Here is an 18,597-nt window from a genome sequence, read left to right on the forward strand (position 1 = left end):
AGATCGTGGTATTATAGTATTATTATTTATACATATCAGATTTATATATAGTGAATATTAGAGATAGATCAATCTTTTGTGTATCTATGAATATGTACAATATTTTTCTTATTCTATCTTTATGCTCTAACTACCTTTCATTGCACGTAGTATTTTACTATAAACTAATTTCGGGGCTTCTATAGCCCACAAAAAGTCTATATGATTAAATTGTGTATATGGTATCTTGTATAGATCGATGACATTATTTAATTCACTTGACAACCGCTGAACATCCTAAGGATAAAAAGAAAATAGACATAAGTATGTATGTATAGGTATTTATTGTGTCATTAGGTGTTACGTACCTTAACACTTGCACACCAATCATTGTTGGCATAATATAATATTATTGGTACTGAAATTTTAGATGTATCATAATTGGGTGGCTCCGCGCTATTATAAATTTTTAAATTTTGCTCCAGTCCATAATCAAATTGCTGAAACTTTCCAGATTGTATTTCTTGTGCATAATGTACTATTGTTTTAACCGAAGCACCAGCTGGTATATGTCCAAAAATTACTGGTATTAATGACTAAAATGCAATACAAAAATACATAAATGTGTTTCAATTAAAGTACATAAAATTTATCATTCAACATACATTGTTAAATTGAGATTTATCAAATCCAAAAATGGCAAATAATATATTGCTGCATATTTCATGTTCCACATTGTCAATATCACAACCATATTTGGCAAAATACTCTGTTAACTTATCATGGGGGAGAAATTCATCTTTGCCTAAAATATGTATAATCGACTACAATTGAAACAAAAAAATATTTCAGTTCATAAAATGTACACAAATTTTAATTAAATTTCTAATATTAAAAAGGTAGAGCAAGTTACTTTTAAATCATGTGCGAAAGGAGCTAACAAACGTAGAGGACTTTTTATATGTTCCATGTAAGCAACTGGAGCAAGACTGAACATCATTTGAACCCTGCTAGCAATATCAGGTCTCAAGGAGGACATTACATAAAATGCTGTTGTTCCCATAGAATGACCAATGTAAGTCAAATTGCTTTTTTTCAGATTTGTAATATACGATATCATCGCTGGTAAATCGTATATACCAATTTCGTGCCAACTAATATGAAACATATTATTAAAAAAAAACTATAAGTGAAAAATATTGTTTTTATAAAAATACCTAAAATCCCAAAACTTTGCATCATTCGTTGACAAACTTTTATGAGCTCTTGAATAAGTGTTACCACGAAAATTGCCAAGCCACACATCATATCCATAATCGGCTAATATAAAAGCTAAAAAATAAAGTAAAAAGATATATGAGATGTAAATAAAAAAAAACTTAGTAAAAAATTTTAACTTTATTGAGTACAAATAGAAAATAATTTTGAAATAAACATTGTTAACGTACCAAGACCTCTTTTTGGACCAGTGAGTACCCAATCAGTAGAACTTGCTAACAAACCATGTTGCAATAATATAGGATGTGATTTAAATTTTCCTGGTATTCGATGAAGCGTCAAAAGATAACCATCTTCAGTAGATATTGTATGTGCTTCAGAAGGATATCCTTCCTTTTGTATAATTTCTGGCTGAAAAAAATCAATAATAAATGATTTTATTAGAAAATATATTACATTAGGCATGGTAACAATTAATTAATAAAACAATGTAAAATTTTGCAATGTTAAACTATACAATTTTATATATTGTACAGTACAATTAGATAAATGTAAAATTTAATATTTAAGAATTTATACAAAAGTCAAATTCAATTTAGATAACAAGATTTGAATTTGAAAAGCGACATCTATATACTTATTACCAAATTTCTTTCTTAAAGAATAAAAAATAAAAATAAAGAATAAAAAAAAGAACAAGAAAAAAATGTTGGTGAAATATGATTCACATTATATTTTTATCCTAATGATAAGTGTTGCCATTGTTATCTACTAATAAATTATTTAAATGTTATACATTCATTGTTTAGAATAATTATATGTATTAAAAATGTATATACAAGGAAAGACAAAAAATAATACATTTAAATATTAATCAAATAAATATTGCTCCAATCACGAATAGGAAAATTTATATTTTGTTGTTCACATTAATCAAATTTATATTAAAGAAAAATAAAAAGATATTTCTACTTACTGTATTAAGATCGACGTATGGATTATATGATTCATTATTTAAAACACGATGAGTCAATGTCATAAACTTTTCAATCATTTGAATTTTTGGTATAAACACCAAAGTTTTAACCTCAAAGATAAGGGTGGAAATAATGAAAAGGTATATCGTCTTCATCTTAAATCCCAATAAATTATTAAATGTCGCACTTGTTTCAATCCAAACTGATTATGAATCTAACGTAATAAATTTTTTAGAGATTTGAATAGTTTTTAACAATCATTGAAAAGTAATACATAAAATTATACCGGCATATAAATGTAAACAAATATTTACAGATTTAGTTTCTATTATAATGCATTTATATCACCAAATAGACGTTCTCTTTCTGTATTATATACTTATAGCATAATTTACATATTATCATCCACCAAGTTCTCATGCGCAGTATCGAAAAATTAACTTTACTTTTATTAGTAATTGGATTTAATAAAAGAAATTTATTTTTGATAACTTCGATAAAAATTTATATTTTATTTCGATATAGTCATATTTTTAAATTTATTTAAAATAAATTGTATTTAAATAATATATTATACAACAATAAATTAATATACAATACAATTTCCTTGTGTTCCAATATGAACAATGAAATAATAAAAAAAAAGTCTAATGGCGCGAAAATCGTATTTTTTATCTCTCTCTCTCTCTCTCTCTCTCTGTTTATTCGTTTCAAATATTAAATATGATCTACATTGATATTTTTTAACAATTAACAAGTATATTATAAAATTGTATTGATTAAACTTGGTTTTATATAAAAAGAAAAGATACTACAGATATATAAAGAGTAATATATAATACAATATATACATATATACATTAAAATCAATTTTTTATACTTCTATGTTTATTCTACGCTTGGCATTGTTATAATCTTAGTTAATATAACAATCGATTACTTTGTTATACTTTTATTTTCAAATAAATTTCTTCTAATAATCAAAATATTATTATATACAATTTCATCTTCTTTTTTCCATCATATAAATGTTAAATGTGTTTAAGATTTGAATATTTACGCAGTCGTTAAGGAACTACCTTATACGAATGATCTGAGCACATCATCCAGTAGAAGAATAACACAAAAAATATTAAAATACTTAATTCTACTTGACTTGTTTATTATAGCAGGTATGTATTTAAGAAAATATTAATAATTATTATCATTTAATAACGACATAAACAGTAATTAAATAGTAACAGTTTATATTATAAAGGAAAAGCCGACTAACCTCAAAATTTCGTTAATTTAAAATACTAGTTTTTTTTTTTTTTTTTTTTTTTTCATAAGAATGTATAAAAAAGAAATTAAACAAACAAAGAGAAAAATTTTAATTATAATTATTTTTACTATGAATAATCATAATTTGATATTTAATTAATTCATTACATAATATATTTAAAATATAATATATAATATTTATAAAGTAACAATACGTAAGTAGATTATGAAATATTGAGTTAAATAATTAATGACATTTTAATCCAATTTCAGATTATAAAAAGATAAAATAAAATGAATGACTTAACTTTGCCACCTTCTCCAAATTGGTACTTAAATAATATTTGTGCATGTTCCAAAGATGGTACTATTGCATGGGGAGCAAGCAATTTTATTGTAATTACAAGACGTCAACAAAATAACAAGATATTAAATTATTCTATTATTAAAGATGCTCATAAAGAAAGAGTCAATGCATTATCTTTTTCACCCAATTATGGAGATAATAACAAAAATTTATTAGTATCTTGTGGTGATGAACATACAGTGAAGATATGGAATTTAGATAATAACTCAGCAATATTGGCATACTCATATCCATATGTATATATCTTACTGTTTGTATTTAAAACTTTAATTATTAATCAGCTTATACATCTTTTTAATTTTTTTAGAAAAAACAAACTGTTATAGGAGTCGATTGGTGCATCAAAGATCCTAATATAATATATTGCATTAGTAATGATGGTTTATTAATATCTTGGAATGTACCTTCCAATGCTTGTAGGCCAATCCCGCTAGGAAAAATGACAGCAACTTGCCTATCTGCATGTCCACATGATTGTAATCTTGTAGCCGTAGGTTCTAAAGCTGGATTGGTTTATATAGTCGATACACAAGGAACAGGATCTATACGATATAAACTAAGAGGTCATGATGCAGAAATATGTAGTTTATCTTGGTGTCCTGTAGAAAATAATATTCTAAGCAATGAAGAGAATAAAGATTGTCTCTTGGCTTCTGGTGGAAAAGATAAATCTGTATTTTTATGGAGAGCTGGTGGAGATGGTAGATATCAATTGGAGATTATTCTGCCAAATTCATCACTTGAGTCTCGTCACAGTCGAAATAAGTTTAATAAATACTCTGTTAATAATTGGACTAGTGTTTGTTGGGCAGTATCGACACTTTTACTTACTAGTTCATTTTGGGGAGAACTTCTTGCTTGGAATTTAAAATCATTACGTAAAAATAAACCTAAATTGGTTCATTCTCGTCACAATAGATCAGTATTTTTTATTTGTAAAGAACCAAATGTTAATAAAACTAATAATGATAGTTTGGAAATAAATAATACGTAAGTTAAATGAATAATATTTTAAATATGATTATAAATTGATCTGATAGTAAAAATAAAATTTGTATGTATAATTATTTAGAATTACAGTATGGACATCATCTCTAGATCGCAAAATTGTTTGTTGTAATATAAAAGAAAACTGTAATGAAATAGAGTATGATATTACTAGTCAAGGTGGATATGTCTACTGTTTAACTTCTTGTCCTTTAGAAACTTCACTAATTGCGTTTGGAGTAGGCGATGCAATGTTACGCATTTGGAATTTATCCGAACAACATAAAACTTCTCTTGATATTACTACATTATGGCAGAAGATAAAAGGCAGTATAAGATCTGTAAGTTTTTTTTCATACATTATATTATATGATCATATTTAATTCTTCTAAAAATATTATATAATAATATAGTAAATACATACTACTTAGATTGCATGGCATCCAACAAAAGAAAACCTTATAGCTTTTGGAACTTCGGAAGGTCGTATTGGTGTATTTGATACAAATGGTAATAAACCCCCAATTCTATACAGGCAATATTACACAACAGTTGTATATACATTACAATGGGGACCATATCTTGGAAAAGAAAATAATTATACTTTATATTGTTGTGGAGAAAGCGACCTTATATATTATACACCAGACAATCCAAGCCGAGGTAAAAATATAATTGTGATATATTTTATTTTTTTGCAGTAATAATATTGATTTTTATTATTGTTTATAGATCCAACAATCTTAATTAAAAAAAAATGCACCGAATTTTCATGGAATCCAGATTTTTCGTGTTTAGCTGTAGGATTTCAAAATGGGTAAATGTTTCTAAAACTAAAAGTAAAAAGATTTATGCACTTCTAATATTTATTAATTTTACTTTCTTTATTTTGTTTTAGGACAATTCAATTTTATAATCGCAATTTTGAAGAATGCGGTCATTCAATTAGTGCTGTGAATGAATTAGTATATGGTTTGAAATGGCATCCTGATAGTACTACAACAGATTTAACATTCTCTCCTTTTAGAAATTATATGGCTGTAACTCATGATGATTCTATCATAACTATACTTGATCTTTCAGATCTTTTTGAGAAAATAGATGGGATAAACCTATTGACAAAATCAATTAATAAAGTAAATGACAATAAAATGTCTTCAAAAAATATTGGCAAAGTATATGCTATATTAAATGGTCATAGCAAGAAAATTACTAATTGTGCATGGAATCCACATTTAAGTGGATATTTAGTTTCATGTAGTTTTGATTGCAGAGCACAGGTAATTTTATACATTACCTATATTTCTTAGGTTTACTTAGAAATAATAATTATATAAAAAACTTTGTATTTTATATTATATTTTATATTATTATATCAGGTATGGAATGTTGAAAAACAAGAAGTGATAGCAACATTTGTAGACCATCATGGATGTATTTATTCTTGTATGTGGAGTCCCATAGATCCAGATGTAATATTAACAGGATCAGCGGATTTAACATTACGTTTATGGAGAATATCATCTCAGTCAGCCATAATGCCTGAACGAAAGTCTATTTTAAAAAAGAACACATCAGTAAAGAGTAAACAAAAATTAAACGAAGATAGTAACACAGGATCAAATAATCCTCGTGTTGAAAATATAAATACTTCGGAAATAACTACAGAAAAGAAACCTTTAGAATTATTAAAAATTAAAACAGGTATTGAATGAAGCTTATAGTAATATAAAATTATAAAATAATTATAATATATTTATTTTTTTTTCATATTGTAGAGGTATCAACGGCTATTACAAAAGAGGTACAAAAGAAAATGAAAGAAAAAAAAACTTATTTTCCAATTCACTCAAAAATAATGAACAATAAATTAGCTATCCTTAAATCTATTAAATCTCTTATTAAAGATGAAGACAATTTTTTTAGTTCAGAATATCAACTAAAAGAAGAAACTACAGTACCTTCTTTATTTAGTGAAGACGCAGATCTTTCTGAGATCTTTAATATTGAAGGTAAGTATATATTATAGATAAACTATTAAAATATATAGTAATATTTTTTATCATTCTTTTCAGAATCTAGACTTACTAATCAAGGTAATCACATTGAGGTTACAGAGATGAATATGTGGCATAATAATCTTAAAGAAAACTTGGAAATTGCTGTTAAAGAGAAACGTCTTAATGATACTTTAGTTTCACTTTCGCCAAGTCTTTCAACGATGTTAGTTGTGTTTATTTATTCGATTAAAAACAAATATCGATTTTTAATTAAAGATTTATTAAATTTAGTTTTTATTAAAATGATTTATTCTTATATATTTTAGGACATGGCGTGAAATGTGTGAAGCATATGCAAATCAATTGATACTTGAATCAAATCCAACTAAAGCAGTATCATTTCTACTTTGTATTCATAAGATTTACGAAGCAATAGATGTTTTCCAAAATGCACAAATGTACAAAGAAGCTTATTGTCTTGCTAAATTTCAGTTGTATCCTAATGACGAAATAATAACAAAAATACTAAAAAATTGGGCAAAATTTGAATATGGAAAAGGCCATTTTGAAGGTGCAGCACATTGGTAGGTTAAACGAATTTGTTACTTTATTGTACACAATAATTATATACTATTATTAATTTCAGTTATGTAAAACTTGGAGCTTACTCGGAAGCAGCTTCTTTATTAGCACGTAGAAAAGATGTTGACTGTTTAATAATAGCTTCTAAATTAGCATTGTTATCTGATGAATGTGTTTTAAGCAAATCATTAGTAGAACAAGCCTTAATGGAAGCTTTAAAAAATTCAGATATATATATTGCAGAAAATATAATCCAGAGTTTTCCAAAAATTAAGGTAGAAGAATGCATTTTATTGATATTTAATAACTGTAATATATAACACTCATTATAATTTTACAGTATTTAGAGGTGCTAGTAAAAGTATTTGTAGAATTGCAAAAGATAATTAACAAAGATATAAAAGAAAGTACAATTTATGCTTGGATAAAAGGTGAACTTGAAGATGGTGTATTACAAATTTGCAAAGATTATTACGAAGAGTATAAAGATTATTACAATGACCTTTGTCAATATAACTTTAATCAAGTAATGGATAATCAAGCAACAGTAAGTATAATAATGGAATAATTTTGATATTTAAAGTCAAATAAATATGAATTTATTCTCTATTTCAGTTGTGGATAAATGCCAGTGGCCAGTTAGCAATGGCTATAATTTGTGATTCAATGGAAAAACGATTAACTCATTTGATTAATGTATACAGTATTATTTCTAAATTCGAAATATTGCATCGTAATCATGGAAGTCCTTTTATTAAAGTACTTGTATATTTAGATAGTACAAGTCCTGTAGAGGATAATAGCATTTATGAACGAAAATGTTCCCTATCCAAAAGCTTACGTGCTTATTTGTGCGTTGGACTTCTGAATTGGATTGTTGACGAAGATAGTAACGTATCTATAAATGATCAAAGTATGAAAATAATACAGTTAATAGAAGATGTACTTGAAGATATTATTGAAAAACAAACAGTGAGATATTGGTCTGTAACTAACGAAATCTCAAAATTAGAGACTCAAATACTTAGCACTTTAGGTATAACTGTTACGATAAAGTATTTTTGACATTACTTAATGTATATTTTACAATTTAATTTATTTTGTATTATTATTGTAGGTAAAACGCAAAAATTCGATGAAAGTTCAGTTATTGAAGACGAAACGGTTTTAGTGAAAAAGCTTGATAGCATTAAAAACGAAAAGAAACAATTTATTAACGAACGTATAAATTCACCAAGTCCTATTTTAGCATTTAATAAAGCTAATGATTTAATAGATAAATTTTTCACTGAAACTTTTATATCTACGTTTTCAACGAAACTTGAGAAGATATGGACAAATGCTATGTCATAATAAGCATTAATAATATTAAAAAAAAAAAAAAAACAAAATAAAAAGAAGAGAAAGAAAGAGACAAAAAAGAAAATAGATTTTAAACCATGTATATAGAAAATATAACAGGAAAAGTTTTTTTAAATAAATTTTATGCATTTATTTATTTCTATATTTCTTATCTAAAAAAATACATAATAATATGACATCTTATAAATATAAAAATAACATTTCAACACATTCAATTTAGTGAATTTTTATTTTCCAAAAATGAAGTTCTCTATCACTGCCTGCACAAACGTATGGATATTTATAATGCCAAGATAAACCTCCTACAATTTTAACTTTTCCATGTAATATAACTTGTTTTATCTTAAAGTTACTAACTTTTAACTGATTATCAGGTCTTCCAATACTTGCTACAATGTGTTCGTAAGCAGGAAAAAATTTGATTAAAAGACCACCTTCGATATAGAGTGTTCCAGATTCCAATGGTCGACTAAAATAAATATGTTTATAATATTATTTATAATAATATAATCAAGAGATGATCGATTACATAAATAAAATCTTCTTTACCTGGGTCTAGATACATCCCATAAAAGTAATTCTCCAGCTGCTAAAGATACAACTTTCAGTGGATTAGAACCCCAATCCGCAGAGGATAAAGGAAGCACCCCTGCATCAAGTGAAATAATTGCTTGCTGATTTCTAACATTGTACATATGAATTAATCCATTTTTTTCTGCAACCAACAACTTTCCAGATTCTTCACTATGCCAGCATACACTCATCCCAGGTGATGTTAAATGAAATGTTGAAACACATTTTTGATCTTCTTTAATAGCCCAAAGTTTACAAGTATGATCATCAGATGTTGATGCTAATAATTCACCCTCAGGTTCATAAGAAATTGAATTTATATAATCTATGTGCCCTTCTAAAATCTTAAACGAATATAATTTATTTTATATAATTTGATTATATGTTATTATTATTAAGTTTTTTATGAAAACGTACCTCGTATGTATTAATATCATTTAAATTACTATTGTACAGTCGTATTCTAAAATCTGTACCAGCGACACAAAAAGTAAGAATTTTAGGAACGACACTTAGGGTTGTTTCTGGACTCCATGCAATAGCATTTGGTCTAGTGTCATGATGAAATGTTCTTATTAAATTATAAGCTATGTCTTCCACAGTATCATCTTCCTCCTATAAAATTTAATAATTTGTTTATATATATAATAACATCTAGAATATATTAAGAATTATTAATTTTAAAAAGTTAGAAATAATTTCAACAAATTTTAATACAACGTTTAATACATAAAAATAATTTATTTGATATTAAGATACCTGAAATTTGATTGTACCAACTATGATTTCTTCTTTTAAACCAATACAAATTAATTGCTGGGACCATTCATATGGAGAAAATTCTACACAATAAATTTGACCAGATAAATTTAATTTAACTGATGGCGGTGTATTAAATGTTTCATCCATTTTTTTTGTTTCATTAACTACAAACTATATAAATACACGCGTTAAAATTAAGCGGCATAACCTTAAAACTATACTAGTACTTTTCCCAAATAAAATATAATCATAGAAAAAGTACAATATAGATTGGTATAAGATCAATAAGAAATTCATGTTTTTGTCCAAAATTTTTGCGTGCATAATATTACCAAACTTTTTCATATGTTTAACGAGTAATTTTTTTAAATTAAAATATTGTTTTTTATATGTGAATGTTTAAATTAATAAAGTACAATAAATAATTGTGTTATATAATATTCCCTATACGTTAGTGATCGAGTGTGATAATAGTCAATCGAAGTTGGTCGATATGATTGTTAAATTGACATATCTTTAAATGATTATAATATGTGTATCTAACAAAAGATTTAATTAAATGCACGAACATAATAATGTATGTTATACGATATACTATATCAGTTTACTGTATTATTTATTTTTAATCTAATGATAAATTTATTTCAATGTAATTATTTTCTATATAAATTCAGTAACAGAGGAGAAATTAAAACAAAAATTTTAATTAAATTAATACATTTATATCATGATATTTAGCATTTTTAAATACATATTAAACTTGCATAATTGCATGAACATTATAAAAATACAAAAAATAACATTTCTGTGCATTTGTTGACAAATTTTGCAAATGTTCCAAGTTTATATCTGTTAATATGTTTTGGATTGAAATTATCATCATCCTAAGAATTTTTCTTCACCACCACGCACAGATAAACTTTCTCTAATAATATCAGTTTTTCTTTCATCCATCATTGCAGCTTGTAACCAATTTGAACCATTACATTTAGTACAACTAAACAGAGGTAATTTTTCAAGACTAACAGTTCTGTTACCACAATCTGAACATTTAAAGAATCGCTTAATAGCATCTATTACACGAAGTGGATGTTTTTGTTTTTTACATAATTCTGAACCTGAAAATGCAGTATATTTACATATTAAACATCTCACAGCTTTACACTCTACTTTAAAGGTTGATAACATCTTTTCTTCCATTTTTTCTGTCATTTCTAATTTATTAAAATATTTTTCTTTTTCTTTTTCGTATGATTTTTCTATGAGATCTATATGATTAGATTTAGCTTCCATTAATTCTTTAAAATTATTTGGTAAGGATTTAGACTTTTTTGATTCTTGTTTTTCTTCTATCTGTTCGTCAATTTCTCTTGCACGTTTGACACCCTTTTTTTCTTCCTTCGTCAAATTTATTTTATTTGGATCTTTGGGTTTAATTTTTCCATTTTGTTGAACCCATTTAATGGCATTTCTTTTCGCATTATCAATATGTCTTTTCGTTATTGGTTGAGAAAAATCTATCGTACCGTTATTGCAACCTGTGCCTAAACGTGGAGTTGATAATGAAGAAATTCCTACTGTTTTCTTTTCTTTACTTTCTGTAGTAGTTAAACTTTTATTTGTAGTGCTTGTAGATTGCGAAGATGGAGGTATTGATTCCATCTTTAATTGTTTATTACTATTCCAAACTTTCAATTTATTTATTCGATCATTGTCTTTTATCGTTTGATTACATTGCAATTCTACAGAAATGCTTCCCTTTTTAATTTCTTTGCTTTTTCCAATAAATTTAGATTTATCACATTGCTTTTCAGATAGTAGAGCTAAACGTTTTTGATCATGCATTCGCAATTTGTCGCTTTCTTTTGCAAGTATCGGAACAAATGGTTGCATACCATTATTATTAAAAATCCGTGAAGTATTATTTTGGGATTTGTTTTTTAAAAAATCAGATGAAAATCCACGAACATTATTGTTAGATCCTAAATCTGCTCTGTTAGAACATTTTTTATATTCCTGTTTGACATGATAAACACAGTATTCACATCGGTTAGTATTTACAATAGCTGTACACGGTTCACCATTTTTCTTATTCGCCTTGCATTTACCCAAATCTTTAGATTTTCCAATGATCATAATCTTTTGTGGAGTATCAATACTCAACGTTGCCTGATCGAAGTTATCCTTAGATTCAAGTATATTTGGATTTAGAATTCCAATGACAGTACCAATAGTAGTTTTCCAAAATGTTTTATAAGCAGAACTAAATAGAAAAAGGGCAACTGTAGTCATGTTATCAGATAAATCACTAATTTTCCATATACAATATGATGAACCTTTTTGCGAAGTTTTAGTAGGTGATTTGCTAATTAATACACCAGCTATCACCCAATCATTAGTCAGCATACCTGATGATATAGATGTTTTTATTTTAGAGATAGTTATAGCTAATTTACCATTCATTTGTTCCTTCATTTGTTTAGAAGAAATAAGTGGACTAATAACTCTTATTCCAAAAAAAGGATCGCTGTAAACATCATTTTGGATGAATGATGAGTTAGTAATACCATTATTTAACGTAATATTTTTAACAGAAAATGATCTATTATCTTTTTTATACGGTGTCAAATTTTCTTTCTTCTTTATTTCATTATTTTTTAATAAATGTTTTATATCACGTCCATACTCGGAATACTTTTGTTTTTCAAAATAACGTTTATCTTCGTCATCCGAAGAATCAATATTATCACCAATTATTTCGTTAATATTTCCAATATTATTTACCTTCTGATTATTAATATCACACTTATTATTTATTTTGTCAATGGATGTATCGTTAGATACAGAATCCAAAAAATTATATTCCAACTCTGTAATAGTTTTGGTTTTCGTAGATTCATTTTCTTCTTTATCGTTTTCCGATAAAAGATCATTTAAAATATTAATTCCATCAGAATCATTGTCACTATCCATATTTGCACTTGATAAATTTCTAATAAATTGTAAACATTAAATTTAACGTGTTTATTCTATATAAGAAATATTAGTATTTATGATAAATATAACTTTGTTTTTTATATCGATCATATGTTAAATAATGATCGATTTGTCTATTTTAATTAATATTAATAAGTATATATTATCATATGTCAAGCTACGTAATTCGTTTATAAATACGAATGCATTTAACATAATGTGATGCACCGGAAAACTTTCTTTATTAGGTTTATTATGATTCACCCGCCAATTTACAAGCATGGTTCATATCTTATATAGTTGGGAATCTTATAAAGTTTTCATATGTATTCATTATATAAGAAAGAATATATATTATTTAATTTTATAGCAAGTACCTATTGGAAGATTGTAAAAAGTAACAAAAAATATATATATATATATAGATGTTTAGAAATATTTTAAATAATTATAAAGAATAATATATTAAGTCACGTGATCATCGTGAATAAGCAAGCAACCAATCACGAATTGTCATGGCGCGTTTTCAATTAGACAATAAAATATATTTTATTAGTATCATTCATTTGTTAATATCTTACGAATTTTTTTACTCGCTTATAATTAAAAAATAATTTGAAATTCGATTTTTTTTTTGTTATTCAATTACTTCAATTACTAGTTATGATATAATAACGTTTTTAATTTATTATAAGAAGGATTCAAATATTAGGATTTATTCGTAAATTCTTTGTGATGATAAAGAATTTAATTTCTAATTCTTACAAATATTTATTCGTTAATAGATTAACGTTATATAACCAATTATAGTTTTGTATGATTATTAATGCAAAAAAATAATAAAGGGTTGTTGTGTCAAATATCATTTTCTTTATTTATAACTTTTGAAAAAAAAAACTTATTTAAACATAGTTAACAATTTTTGACATTATATAATATAACATAAATAATATTAAATAATATTATTAGAACTAGTCAAAGCGCTTTATTAATAATATAGTAAATAATAATAAATGCAAGATTTACAAAACTCGATTAAAAATATAAATAAAATTATATAAATTTGTCTGCAGTAAAACTAATGTCTTATAGAAGACTTAACAGAAGGCCTCATTAGTTTCAGATACACTGTGAGGTTTATATAATATAGTAATCTATTCTAATCTATAGTATAAAGCAATTTGTTTGCCTTCAAATATAATATATTTGTTTTTGCTTAAAGCATGTGTTGTAGTATATATATCTATCATGTATTAACATAAATTCGTATTACTTCTGTTTAAATCTTTCTGCAGAAATAACATGCACACGCACATACACACATACGCACACATATATATGTATATGATAAATATTTATACTGCTGTTCCATCTTCTACATGGCCTGCAGAGTATATCTTAATTTTCAATACATTTAAGAATTGTACTCTTATATTACAAGCGTCGTCTTGCATATATTCGATTCATCTTTAACATTATATATTATTTAAATGGAATAATGTACGAAATTATAGTTGAAATTAGGTTCTATGTGTATGTGGAATCTTAAATAAGATTTTAGTATTTTATAAAGAAGGCAATCAACACAATCCATCTTCATATTCATCCGCATCTTCATTTGTCTCCAAATTCTGCGAAGTTACATTAGATTTTTCATCTTCTACTTTATCTGGTATTTGTTCCATTGTATCGTTAGATATAGCGGCGGCAGCAACAGTAACTGCAGTACCAGCAACAGCACCATCATCTTTCTATTAATTGAAAATAATATTGAAATATATTATGTAAAAATATATGTTTAAAAGAAAATTATAAATGCAAATATATATTTATCGTATACTTACAGAATTGACTTCGGCTTCAACTGTAGCTTGTCCAATTAATTTATTAGCATTAGGTGAAACATACGACTCTGCTGCATTTGCCCTTATACCTGCAGGTGGTACAGCATATATTTGCTGCGGTAGAGGCAAACCTCTAGCAAGTTTAGCATATTCGACATCCATGTGTTTAATAAAAGGACTGTTTAGAGCAGATCTAGCTGCATCTGCGTCTTCATTATCATATGCTTGTAAGAGCATTTCCAAAGTTTGAACCTATATAATAAATTGATGATGTTAGTTGCTAAAGACAATTAGTAGAAAATATTTTATATAAAAGATTATATTTATTTTTAAAAATACCTCAGGCGCATCGCAATAATTGCCCCATTCTTTAAATGCCTTTTCTGCAGCAACTTGATCACCACGTGCTAATTGTACTAATACTAAGGCTACTGCCAAACGACCCACCGATTGTATATGATCTATTTGTTGATGCATTCCTATTTCTCTGCGAATGGCATCCGCAGCATTATCGTACATTTGAAGTTTCACCATGAGTCTTGCTACCTTACTCATATATTCCGCTGCTTGTCTTGGACTATCTTCACCCTTTAATCGAAAAAAATATTTTTATAAACTTAATATTAATTTTATGCAATAAGTAATTTATACCATCACAATATCTGCTGCACGCTTAAATAATTCTAAAGCTTGTTCTGGTTGTGTTGATTCTATCAATTTTCCTGCTTTATCGAGTACTGTAGCACCTGATTCAGGTGAACCATGTTGTTGATATAAAGAGCAAGAATTGTGTGCAAGTTGTGGTACATCCGAAAGATTGCCCATTTCTTTGCAAATTAATAAAGTTTGTTCTATACTCCTGTAAAACGAATCTTGATGATTTCAAGCGTGACATAATATTAATGCTTTTCTTAGATAAATTAGATAGATATAACAATGAATACTTACTTTGCTGCATGAAACCATCTATTATATGATTTAGGATAATAAATGCAATCAAATAAATATTACTAATACTAATGAATCATATTATAACATATGTAATGGAACAATATTGATTTATCAAAGGATACGATTTATTTTGTTTATAACAAGAAGAAGCTTTCATTAAACAATCTCTACATTGTTGATATGATTTGGCAATTCGAAAACAAGTAGCTAAAATAAATATCAAATAAATGTATTAATAAATTCGATCATTTGCGAAACTTGATTAAATAATATTTTACCTGCATGTGTATACTCGTCAGCAGCGTAATCGAAATCAGGCTTCCATTTCAATAAAGAAGTTTTTAAGCTATAACAATTATGTTAAAACAAACATTTTTTTCTTTCACGTTGGAAATTAATACTTAACATTATTTCTTTCATTATTCAATAATAGTACCTTTTTTCAGCTTGCCGTATGTGAGCGTTGCCTTCTTCGATCTTTGACATTTTTCTCCAAATGATGTCAGTTGATAATCACCCTTTTTCTCTTCGATAAATCCTTTCCTTAAGGAATCGAGTGATGTTCGATTCTAATATTACTTGTGACACCTATTTTTTGACAAGCTACTGTGCAGACGAAAGAATCTTTTCATTCCATAAAATTGATATTCATTAGTTAGAACAAGTACTAGTATAAAATCGTTTTTTTCCTCCATTCAATATAACTGTCATTACAAGATGGCGTTGTTCGCATGCAGATATTTTTTTATTGGTCTTTTTTGGAAACATATTGAATAAAAATATGATACATGATCAACACAAATTTTACACGATAATTTGATTTTATTAGTATTGTTATATAATCATCAGTGAGAAAAGAAAGGCCTTTTTTTTTTGACAATTAATCAAAATAAATGCTAAAAATGACACCTAGCGGCGAATTATGGAGTCTCTACAGTATATTCATTATCCGTTCTATTAAATTCTTTTTAGTTTCGATTTTATGGTCAAACTTTTGTGATTGTTTATTATAATGGCTTTTAGAGAAAAACAGCGGGAAAATAATAGAACAGTGTTTTATGAAATCTTATTTTTTGTTAAAAGTATACAAATTTCTGAAGAAGTGCATATGTGCAGAAACACACATCGTAACATTAAATATTGAAGGTAAATGCAACATACAGACATTACTTTAAATTTGTACTTCTTCATGTATTATGTTATATAACCTATACAAAAAGTGTTAACTTAGATAATATGTACGCATATGTAAATAAATATTAATAAAATGTTAAATAAATATCTCTATGCCATTAAAAGTATATATTAATAATAATTATATTCAATTATTTTCTTTTAAAAGAAATGATCTTAGAAGTAAACTCAGGTTATTTAACATTTTATTTTTTCGTTTCTTTACTCAGGCTTTAATACAAAATAATCAAATGGCTGAACGATTAGAAGATTTAAATCTTCCAAATGCGGTTGTTACTAGGATTATAAAGGAAGCTTTGCCCGATGGAGTTACTATAGGAAAAGATGCGAGAACTGCTATTGCTAAAGCTTCATCAATTTTTATTTTATATTTAACGTCATCAGCAAACATAATAGCTAAAAAAGCAAATCATAAAACTATTAGCGGGGCAGATGTTTTACAAGCAATGGCAGATATAGATTTTGATCAGTTTGTAGATCCATTACAAGAATCATTAGAAAATTTTAAAAGAACACAGAAAGAAAAGAAAGATGCTACTAAGAAAAAGCAGTCCAAAAAAGAGGAAGATGAAATAGTTGAAGAGGAAGATACTGGAAAGGATAATTTATAACATTGTTGAGAAATAACGTTTTTGTATAAATATTTCTTGATAATATAAAGTCAACCGACAAAAGTGTAGTTTTTTTTACATTGTTTTATATTTATTATAACCACTATATAATAATTATCAAATATAACTGTATAATGTTCGCTTTCTCATAAATGTATTTATTCTTTTTGCGAATTTCTTCTTGCGAAAATGGATAAAAGTATCACTTACATTTTATAATAACAATGATTTTTGTATATATTTTCTTTGCTATATTTTTATCATGATAAATATCATTTTCTTTTTCGCATACATTTTAATAGATTAATTTTGTACATGACCATTATATACAAGCAAATCATATTCAAATGTCATAAGAAATGTTTATAATTACTGTGATGGTTGTTAATTTTTTTTTTCTTTTTATAAAAATGTCATAAATGTTTGTTTAAAAATATTTTACACTACGTTTCTTGACATTACTATTAGATTAAATAATATTTCGAAATTAATTTAGGTTGTCGTTCTAGATTTAAATATCTAATATCATTATTGGAGTATGTAGAAGTAAAGTTATATTATTTTAAAATCATATTTAATACAACATTTACAATTTTTATAGTAGATTGAGATGATTAATAAAAATCTTAATTTATTTTTATTTTCATTGTACTTGGATTAAATGTAAAATTATATGCGAATTTTATTGCTTATTCTACAACCTTTATAGAAATTACTTAGAAAATTTAACTTGCATATTTATTTTGGTTATAGATATGGGATGTGTATTGTTTTGTGGTGACTGATATGTTTTGGTAATATTTTATATACAAAATCTAGTCTTTATTTTAGCATAGTTTAAAAAAAAATTAGTTATTGTATTACTTGATTATGTATGAACTTTTACTTTATAAGTTGATTATTTGTAAACTTTTTTAAATTAAGCATAAAATAATCAAATTTTATTTATCT

At 26.0% G+C, this 18,597-nt stretch overlaps 6 protein-coding genes across 7 annotated transcripts; 2 read left to right on the plus strand and 4 right to left on the minus strand.

The window, feature by feature from the left end:
- Positions 1-5: 5 nt before the first annotated feature.
- LOC122516715 (lipase 3-like) lies at positions 6-2,643 on the minus strand. 2 transcript variants are annotated; one of them, XM_043634762.1, is made up of 8 exons: positions 2,489-2,643; positions 2,174-2,388; positions 1,428-1,608; positions 1,197-1,311; positions 893-1,133; positions 645-803; positions 348-575; positions 6-276 (listed from the first exon to the last, which is right to left on the minus strand). In XM_043634762.1, exons 2-8 carry the CDS (start codon positions 2,327-2,329, stop codon positions 127-129), a joined length of 1,230 nt encoding a protein of 409 aa, XP_043490697.1. In that variant the 5' UTR covers positions 2,330-2,388; positions 2,489-2,643; the 3' UTR covers positions 6-126. The 2 variants fall into 2 exon arrangements, with proteins under 2 accessions (XP_043490697.1, XP_043490698.1); XM_043634763.1 differs by having other exon boundaries at positions 2,461-2,643.
- A 416-nt stretch (positions 2,644-3,059) lies between these two features.
- On the plus strand, positions 3,060-8,787 carry LOC122516716 (gem-associated protein 5). The gene is made up of 15 exons (XM_043634764.1): positions 3,060-3,346; positions 3,711-4,040; positions 4,112-4,794; positions 4,877-5,132; positions 5,223-5,454; positions 5,524-5,608; positions 5,690-6,071; positions 6,171-6,495; positions 6,570-6,803; positions 6,867-7,014; positions 7,118-7,375; positions 7,438-7,648; positions 7,714-7,920; positions 7,989-8,409; positions 8,491-8,787. Exons 2-15 carry the CDS (start codon positions 3,732-3,734, stop codon positions 8,724-8,726), a joined length of 3,987 nt encoding a protein of 1,328 aa, XP_043490699.1. The 5' UTR covers positions 3,060-3,346; positions 3,711-3,731; the 3' UTR covers positions 8,727-8,787.
- Positions 8,788-8,945: 158 nt separating this feature from the next.
- LOC122516717 (nucleoporin Nup37) lies at positions 8,946-10,321 on the minus strand. The gene is made up of 4 exons (XM_043634765.1): positions 10,068-10,321; positions 9,726-9,923; positions 9,285-9,652; positions 8,946-9,204 (listed from the first exon to the last, which is right to left on the minus strand). The coding sequence occupies exons 1-4, from the start codon at positions 10,215-10,217 to the stop codon at positions 8,952-8,954; spliced, it is 969 nt and encodes a 322-aa protein (XP_043490700.1). The 5' UTR covers positions 10,218-10,321; the 3' UTR covers positions 8,946-8,951.
- Positions 10,322-10,825: 504 nt separating this feature from the next.
- Positions 10,826-13,084, minus strand: LOC122516718 (protein MCM10 homolog). The gene has a single exon (XM_043634766.1). The coding sequence runs from the start codon at positions 13,041-13,043 to the stop codon at positions 10,950-10,952; it is 2,094 nt and encodes a 697-aa protein (XP_043490701.1). The 5' UTR covers positions 13,044-13,084; the 3' UTR covers positions 10,826-10,949.
- A 1,171-nt stretch (positions 13,085-14,255) lies between these two features.
- Positions 14,256-16,559, minus strand: LOC122516721 (gamma-soluble NSF attachment protein-like). The gene is made up of 8 exons (XM_043634770.1): positions 16,278-16,559; positions 16,120-16,187; positions 15,964-16,048; positions 15,839-15,856; positions 15,542-15,749; positions 15,230-15,478; positions 14,891-15,142; positions 14,256-14,797 (listed from the first exon to the last, which is right to left on the minus strand). The coding sequence occupies exons 1-8, from the start codon at positions 16,325-16,327 to the stop codon at positions 14,627-14,629; spliced, it is 1,101 nt and encodes a 366-aa protein (XP_043490705.1). The 5' UTR covers positions 16,328-16,559; the 3' UTR covers positions 14,256-14,626.
- Positions 16,560-16,804: 245 nt separating this feature from the next.
- Positions 16,805-17,709, plus strand: LOC122516722 (DNA polymerase epsilon subunit 3). Its single transcript, XM_043634771.1, has 2 exons — positions 16,805-16,987; positions 17,245-17,709. The coding sequence occupies exon 2, from the start codon at positions 17,266-17,268 to the stop codon at positions 17,644-17,646; it is 381 nt and encodes a 126-aa protein (XP_043490706.1). The 5' UTR covers positions 16,805-16,987; positions 17,245-17,265; the 3' UTR covers positions 17,647-17,709.
- Positions 17,710-18,597: the final 888 nt, after the last annotated feature.

The sequence above is a fragment of the Polistes fuscatus genome, unplaced genomic scaffold, assembly GCF_010416935.1.
Source record: "Polistes fuscatus isolate 324 unplaced genomic scaffold, CU_Pfus_HIC Scaffold2, whole genome shotgun sequence".
Lineage (NCBI taxonomy): Eukaryota > Metazoa > Arthropoda > Insecta > Hymenoptera > Vespidae > Polistes > Polistes fuscatus.

Excerpts from the sequence above, each read along its gene's own strand:
- LOC122516718 (XM_043634766.1), bottom strand. The coding sequence starts at position 13,043 with ATGGATAGTGACAATGATTCTGATGGAATTAATATTTTAAATGATCTT.
- LOC122516721 (XM_043634770.1), bottom strand. The coding sequence starts at position 16,327 with ATGTCAAAGATCGAAGAAGGCAACGCTCACATACGGCAAGCTGAAAAA. Across the intron at positions 16,188-16,277 it reads ATACGGCAAGCTGAAAAAAG|CTTAAAAACTTCTTTATTGA; the intron begins GTACTATTATTG and ends TAATTGTTATAG. Across the intron at positions 15,479-15,541 it reads GTGCAGCAGATATTGTGATG|GGTGAAGATAGTCCAAGACA; the intron begins GTATAAATTACT and ends TTTCGATTAAAG.
- LOC122516715 (XM_043634762.1), bottom strand. The coding sequence starts at position 2,329 with ATGAAGACGATATACCTTTTCATTATTTCCACCCTTATCTTTGAGGTT. Across the intron at positions 1,609-2,173 it reads CATACGTCGATCTTAATACA|CCAGAAATTATACAAAAGGA; the intron begins GTAAGTAGAAAT and ends GATTTTTTTCAG. Across the intron at positions 1,312-1,427 it reads TGGTCCAAAAAGAGGTCTTG|CTTTTATATTAGCCGATTAT; the intron begins GTACGTTAACAA and ends TTTATTTTTTAG.
- LOC122516717 (XM_043634765.1), bottom strand. The coding sequence starts at position 10,217 with ATGGATGAAACATTTAATACACCGCCATCAGTTAAATTAAATTTATCT. Across the intron at positions 9,924-10,067 it reads TTGGTACAATCAAATTTCAG|GAGGAAGATGATACTGTGGA; the intron begins GTATCTTAATAT and ends TAAATTTTATAG. Across the intron at positions 9,205-9,284 it reads TGGGATGTATCTAGACCCAG|TCGACCATTGGAATCTGGAA; the intron begins GTAAAGAAGATT and ends TATTTATTTTAG.
- LOC122516722 (XM_043634771.1), top strand. The coding sequence starts at position 17,266 with ATGGCTGAACGATTAGAAGATTTAAATCTTCCAAATGCGGTTGTTACT.
- LOC122516716 (XM_043634764.1), top strand. The coding sequence starts at position 3,732 with ATGAATGACTTAACTTTGCCACCTTCTCCAAATTGGTACTTAAATAAT. Across the intron at positions 7,649-7,713 it reads AGAGTTTTCCAAAAATTAAG|TATTTAGAGGTGCTAGTAAA; the intron begins GTAGAAGAATGC and ends ATAATTTTACAG. Across the intron at positions 8,410-8,490 it reads TCAAATACTTAGCACTTTAG|GTAAAACGCAAAAATTCGAT; the intron begins GTATAACTGTTA and ends TTATTATTGTAG.